Source organism: Chrysochloris asiatica, unplaced genomic scaffold (genome assembly GCF_000296735.1).
Source record: "Chrysochloris asiatica unplaced genomic scaffold, ChrAsi1.0 scaffold00732, whole genome shotgun sequence".
NCBI lineage: Eukaryota > Metazoa > Chordata > Mammalia > Afrosoricida > Chrysochloridae > Chrysochloris > Chrysochloris asiatica.
The window spans coordinates 33533-39714 of record NW_006409250.1 but is presented as its reverse complement, the minus strand read 5'-3'; the positions used below and the strand labels follow the sequence as shown (position 1 = coordinate 39714).

General features: G+C 41.6%; 1 gene segment (V, D, J or C); it reads left to right on the top strand.

Moving 5' to 3' along the window:
• Window positions 1-4824: 4824 nt before the first annotated feature.
• On the top strand, window positions 4825-5396 carry LOC102822569. The segment is given in 2 exon segments: window positions 4825-4873; window positions 5080-5396. Coding segments are annotated over 2 exon segments (366 nt in total).
• The last annotated feature ends 786 nt before the right edge of the window (window positions 5397-6182 follow it).

Below are 6182 nucleotides of genomic sequence, written 5' to 3'. Positions count from 1 at the left end.
TAATACTACAGGGCTGTCCTCCCACCTTCTGTGCCATCCCTGTGCTGTCTCTCCCCAGTATCTGGATGGAACCCCATCCTCCAGCACATCTGCTGATGTCCAGAGTTCTAACATCTCAGGAATGCTTGTTTTCTGTTGTTAAGTGGGTCCACAGCTCAGGGAATTCATGGGAAGGCTGAAGACAGGTTTTCAAGCTCTCTATAATAATAATTCCAAATATCCTTATCACACGTGTATGCCTATTTTATAATAATAGGCAGTAGAAATCAATATCTCTAAGGCAGTCAAACAAATAAATCTTTTAAATACTCATGTTCAATCTTTTTCTCTACTTTCAACCAACCCCATTCATATGCATATGGCCTTGGTCCTCTGGCAGGGTGGGTTCCAGGAGGCCCAGGCCCTGTATCATTAGCATAGATGCTAACTCAGGTCCTGTATGCACCAGCACACAAAATGTCTGCGATTCCCTTTCCTCAGTGTGCATGTAATGAAGAGTGTCACTTGGGGAACTACTAGGGGATCATTACAGGGCATATTTGTCATTATGTTACATGACCATGAAGACTCATAGTAATCTAGGAATCAACAGGCTTGGGGATATCTATCTACTCAGTGTTCCTACCCCATGTTTCAGGGTCCCAGGTTTCCACAAGGAAGACAGTATCTTTTATCAGCATTCAATAGTTTGTCAAGACCATAAATCAGATTTTAATTCCTGACTTTATTCATCAGCTTTTTTTTCTTTCTTGCTGCAGAAAACATACTGTTTTTTGTAAGCAAGCAAAGAGCTTCTGGATCTCTACAATTTGTTTTTCAGTGTTTAACTCTCCTTGTATGCATTCTAATCCTTTCTCCATTGACCTGAATCCTGTATTAGAGCTTGTTCTCCTGACACAGCTTGTTCACTCAAATCATTTGCAATGTTGATATTGTGTTGAGTCAATTCTGACCCATAGCGACCCTGTATATGGTTTCCAAGGAGCAGCTGGTGAGCTTGAACTTCCAATAGAGCTCTAAAAATTGAGCCTCCGTCTTGTGCCCTGACCTAATTGTATCCCATTATGTGTGGGATACCAACTGACCTTGGTACTGAGTGATCTAGTTGTGAAACCCTATTTCCCTGCCTGCTTTCTAATGTCTTTCCTGTTAACAAGTGTCTTAACAGATGCTGAGATGAAGTCGAAAAAACTCAGAGGATTTTGGAGGGTAACACCTGTAAAACAATAAATGAGACAGTAGGTAATTTTGTTTAGAAAGAATCCTAGTCTGTGATACTGGGCTGGCATCATTGGCTAGGCCTTAGTGCTCCTCCCCTGCTCAGTCACTGGTTGGAATCTAGTTCTATGGCGGCCATGTTGGAAGTTGGTAAAAGACACAAATAGCCTCATGTTTCTGGTTTGCATCTACAGAATCTGGGGAAGGTAGTTGGTTCCACTGCTCAGTGTAGGGTGATTACAACACATTTTGTTACTGAAACTACTATTTTCTTGTGTAACCACTTTCATGACAGTAACAATGGAGCATTGTGTTTGAAATCATATGAATCAATCTGAGGTTACCAACAGTGTGAAAAAGGAGACTTGTTTTTGGAAAGGAGATGGAATTGGGACTTTGAAAAGACACAAACTTTCCATATCTTTATTTTGTAAGTCCCAATCATTTGTCTCACTGGAACAAGAAAACAGTTCCTAATGATCAACATGGAGTATTCTTCCTTCCTTTGTCATGTTCTGCAATGAAGGGTTAGCATATGATTTGTGGTACACACAGTAATGCTCATTTGTGATACTCTTGCTAACTACTATACTCATTTATGCCTTCTGGGGGAAAATAATTCTTCCTGGTCAGAGCCATGAGAGATGGAGAAACTGTCCCTGTATGGTATCATTGAGTCTCCCTGTAGCTCTGCCTCCTCCCTTGCAGATGTGATGGCTGCATATCCACCTACATCCACCTCTAACTCCTAACCACTGCCATCATCCTTATGTTCACCATCTGCCTTAACCCAGAACCCTAACTCTAAACAGAAAGCATCAACCAAATTCTAAACTCTAAATATGAAACCTGAACCTAGCCCAGGATACTGGTATGGTGAGTTGGACTGCAAAGTCAGTTTGAACCTAAAGGTCGGTGGTTCAAGCTTACCAGCAACTCTTCAGAAACCCTCTACAAGGTCACTTTGTGTTGGAACTGACTCTACAGTATGTAAAAACAACAACAACCTAACCCTAAACCTGTAACCTTAACTCTAACTGCAATGTAAACTCCCTTAATCCTAACTAAGGCAAGATCCCTTGCCCTAACTCCTATAGAAGATCACAAACCCTAACTCGAGTATCAATTCTTAAAACCTAGTGATTATTTCAGGGGTGAGTGTGGTTTAATGGTCTCTTTCCTTTATGTTAAATAAAACAACTAATAAAAATAAAAATACTACGGAATTTTATTGGGCTACAACAGTATCTGAATGTTGAAAACTTCTCTGTATTACTTCTACCCTCTATACCCCAATTCTAATAACTATACTATTCATGAAAATGATTATGAATGGTACAAACAAAACTGTTTAGAGGTCCAGTGATTCCTGATGAATCCTTTGTACATCACTAGAAGGCATTCTTGTTCACAAAGATGAGCAGAACTAGGGAATCTTCCAGTTGTTTCATTCCCCTTGATTGTTCTGCTCCCCCAATTCTCCTGAATTTCTAACTATAACGGTAATATCACAGGACAGGGATTTTCTGTTTCCAATGGTTTTACCTCAGTAAACCATCAATGCTTTTATCTCAAACCCCTTGAAGATGTGATAGCCAAGGGAACAAAAGGAAACTTTCTGTTCATAATAGCAAAAGAAGGCAGGGATTAATGCATTGCAGGGTTTTCTTAAGGTAGAGAACCTCACAGTATTGCATCTCCAGTGTATCCATATACACAACATATATGGAGCATGGATAGCCAAAGCATCCAGGACACTATTCTTACCGTATGACATACTCTGATCTTTTCAGTTCTCTTCTACTTTATTCTATTGTTCCATTGTTGTTGTTAAGTGCCATTATGTCTAGTCCGACCCATAGTGACTTTGTATAGGGTATCCAAGGAGCAGCTGCTGAGCTTGAATCACCGACTTTGCAGTTCAAATGACTTTGCAGTCTGACGCATTAGCCCACACTGCCACACATTATATGTCATTAAAATTTTACAGGTCATGTCCTTCTAAATTAATGTCTTGATTCATGAGTGGCTAGCACACCCATCCCATTGTACACAATAGTGATTGGGGACTATGTTCAAAGTGTGGCATATCACTCTGTCCTTAGAGGGCAAGCTTGTAAGAATTATACTGGAAAAAATTCCCAAAGGGATGATGATGGTGGCTGGTGGTGTTGGTGTGCCGTGGAGGCAGTTTCAACTCATAGTGACCCGATATAGGGTTTCTGATGCTGTAAATCTTTATATGAGCAGAAAGACTCATCTTTCTCCTGCAAAACAACTGGTAGTTTTGAACTGTATGTTTTAACTTTAGCGTTTGCGATTTTAACAACTAGTCTGTGACTATGGATGAAACTCAAACTCATCAATTGATGAAGGTACATTAAAATTTGGAGTAGGATTGATACAGCTGCTTTGTTGAGAGGTACTGAAAAATGGGGACACAAAATAATAAGTAAATTAATTCAATACATGAGAAGCAGCCTCTCATCCTCTGTGGTGGGAGATCTGTCCTTGGACATAGCTCATATCAACATTTCCTCTAAGTGCTTAGGAACACAAAGGAAATCTAGAGTAAATTTCCATCTAGTAGACCTAGGATATTAGCAAAGGTTTCTGAGACTGTGACACAGATGAATTTGATAAGATGAACGTGCTGTATGGAATGGAGAGATGCTTAGACCCTCGTTTGTCTCCAGTGGAATGGGATCACATGCACTGTGTAGCTCAGACCCTACGGAGACTTCTGGTTGTCTGTTACTATTGTGCCCTCTCTGTTGAATCTAATGGAATGTTTCTTCTTATTAAATCTCAAACACTATGAGGCTTCTGCAGGTGCCTTAAGGAAGATTGCAAAGCAAACTAAAGGCTTATTCTGGAAGAAAAATTTCTAATCCCATCCTGATTTTATGGAGACCCTATCATGCACCACAGAGAACGTCTAAGTGTATCTCAGAGAGAGAAAGTGAGAACCTCAAGAATTTTTCTTTTTTTTTTCCAACAGGCTTCTTGTGAGTAATTGCATTGGATTGAGCCTTGGTTAATAATGTTTGTTTCTGTTTTTAAGTGCTATCGAGTCAGACCTGACTCATAGTGACTCAAAGGATTGACCCCTGCATTTGAACAGCCGACCTTCTGGTTCAAACGAACCTTTCAGTGCAGTGCAGTGTTGGTGTACCTTGGAGTCACTTCTGAATCATAGAGACCCTCTCTATACAGGGTTTCCAAGACTGTAAATCTTTATGGGATCAGAAAGCATGACATCTTTCTACCGTTGAACAGCTGGTAGTTTCACACTACTGACCTTGAGGTTAGCAGTGCATTTCACAACCAGTACATGACCAGAGCTCTTTGTACAAGGGTTAAATTCAGTGGCCCTTGGAAACTCTGCCCTGAGTCTGAGTCTAAGGCTTTTCTGACTGGGCCTCCAGAGGATGGTTGCTCATGTGCAGAGAAGAGCAGACAAAACCTCTCTGCAGCTGGAAGCCCAGCTGGCCCCACCCACCTGCTTTGCATATTCCTTCCATCCACCTGGTCCTCCAGAGCCCATATGAATGCTGGGTCTGCACTCAGGGGAAGATCTGTCTCACTTGGGGCACAGAGTGAACCATGGAAGGCCCAGCTCAGCTTCTCTGCCTGCTAGTGTTCTTGCTCCCAGGTGAGGGGAATAGGGATGATTCTGTCAGTAAAGACTTTTCTAAGTGTTTTTATGTCCAGGAACCTAACACTTTTGCTAAGCAAGAAAAAAGAATAAAGCTAAATATTGGCTTATTTGGATTACAAATTGGGTCAGCTGGGAATAAAATGTGATATATATATAGTCCAGATCAAATGGGTGACTTTGCGTTTTACTTCCAACTTCAGATGCCTTCGGAAACATTGTGATGACTCAGTCCCCAGCTTCCCTCTCTGTGTCTCCTGGTGAAAGAGCCACCCTCACCTGCAGGTCCAGTCAGAGTATTAGCAACAAGTTACACTTGTATCAGCAGAAACCTGGGCAGGCTTCCAGGCTCCTCATCTATTATGCAACCAGCAGGGCCAATGGCATCCCAGAGCGCTTCAGTGGGAGTGGGTCTAGGACAGACTTCACTCTCACTATCAGCAATCTGAAAGCTGAAGATTTTGGAACTTATTACTGCCAACATGATTATAACTACCCTCCCACAGTGTTACATGTTTGAACATAAACCCCACCACCCCAGGGAACAGATGTGTGAGGCTGGGTTATCCCAGCTGCTTCTCCTTGTGCCTCCATCTGCTATCTGCTTTGTGTCTTTTCAGATGCAATCACTCTGTGATCCTGACTTATTTTGTTGAAGGGGCTAGGTTGACTCCTCAACACCCCTACTCTCATCCCTTCTCCTTAGTCCCAGTAACATAGACATAGACAGTGTCTGTGCTAACTTTATGAAGGACAGAAATGATAATGCTGAGGTTTAGTATCAGAGGTCCTATTTCAAAAGTGAAACCAATCTTAATATTCTAAGCACAACTGTTATAACAATTCTATTTCGATAATTAGAATCTAAACAATTTTTAAAACCTTGGGACTCTCCTTGGCAGGGAAGTAGGTACTGAAAATGAGTGATTCTTACATGATTCTCTGGAGCCCCAGTGCAGCTGTACTGAAGGTATCTGGTCCCTAACTCCATGGTTCTCAGACCTGTGTTGACGTCCAGGGCTGAAAGTGCTGATGCTCTCACTATGAAGTCTGTTTTCTTCATTTCTATGTAAGGGTCTGCCTGAAGGTGCTGGTGTAGAATAGTGAATCCTTTCCTTCTGTCTGATTAATTTTGTGGTAGGGTCTGTTTTTGGCAACACTACAAGAGACTAGGCTTCTAACCTCAAAGTCAGCAGTTTGAAATTATCAGCCATTCCATGGGAGAAAGATGAGGCTTTCTGCTGCTTTAAGAATTTACAGCCTCAGAAACCCTGTTCAGGGTCTCTATGAGTCATAACCAACTCCA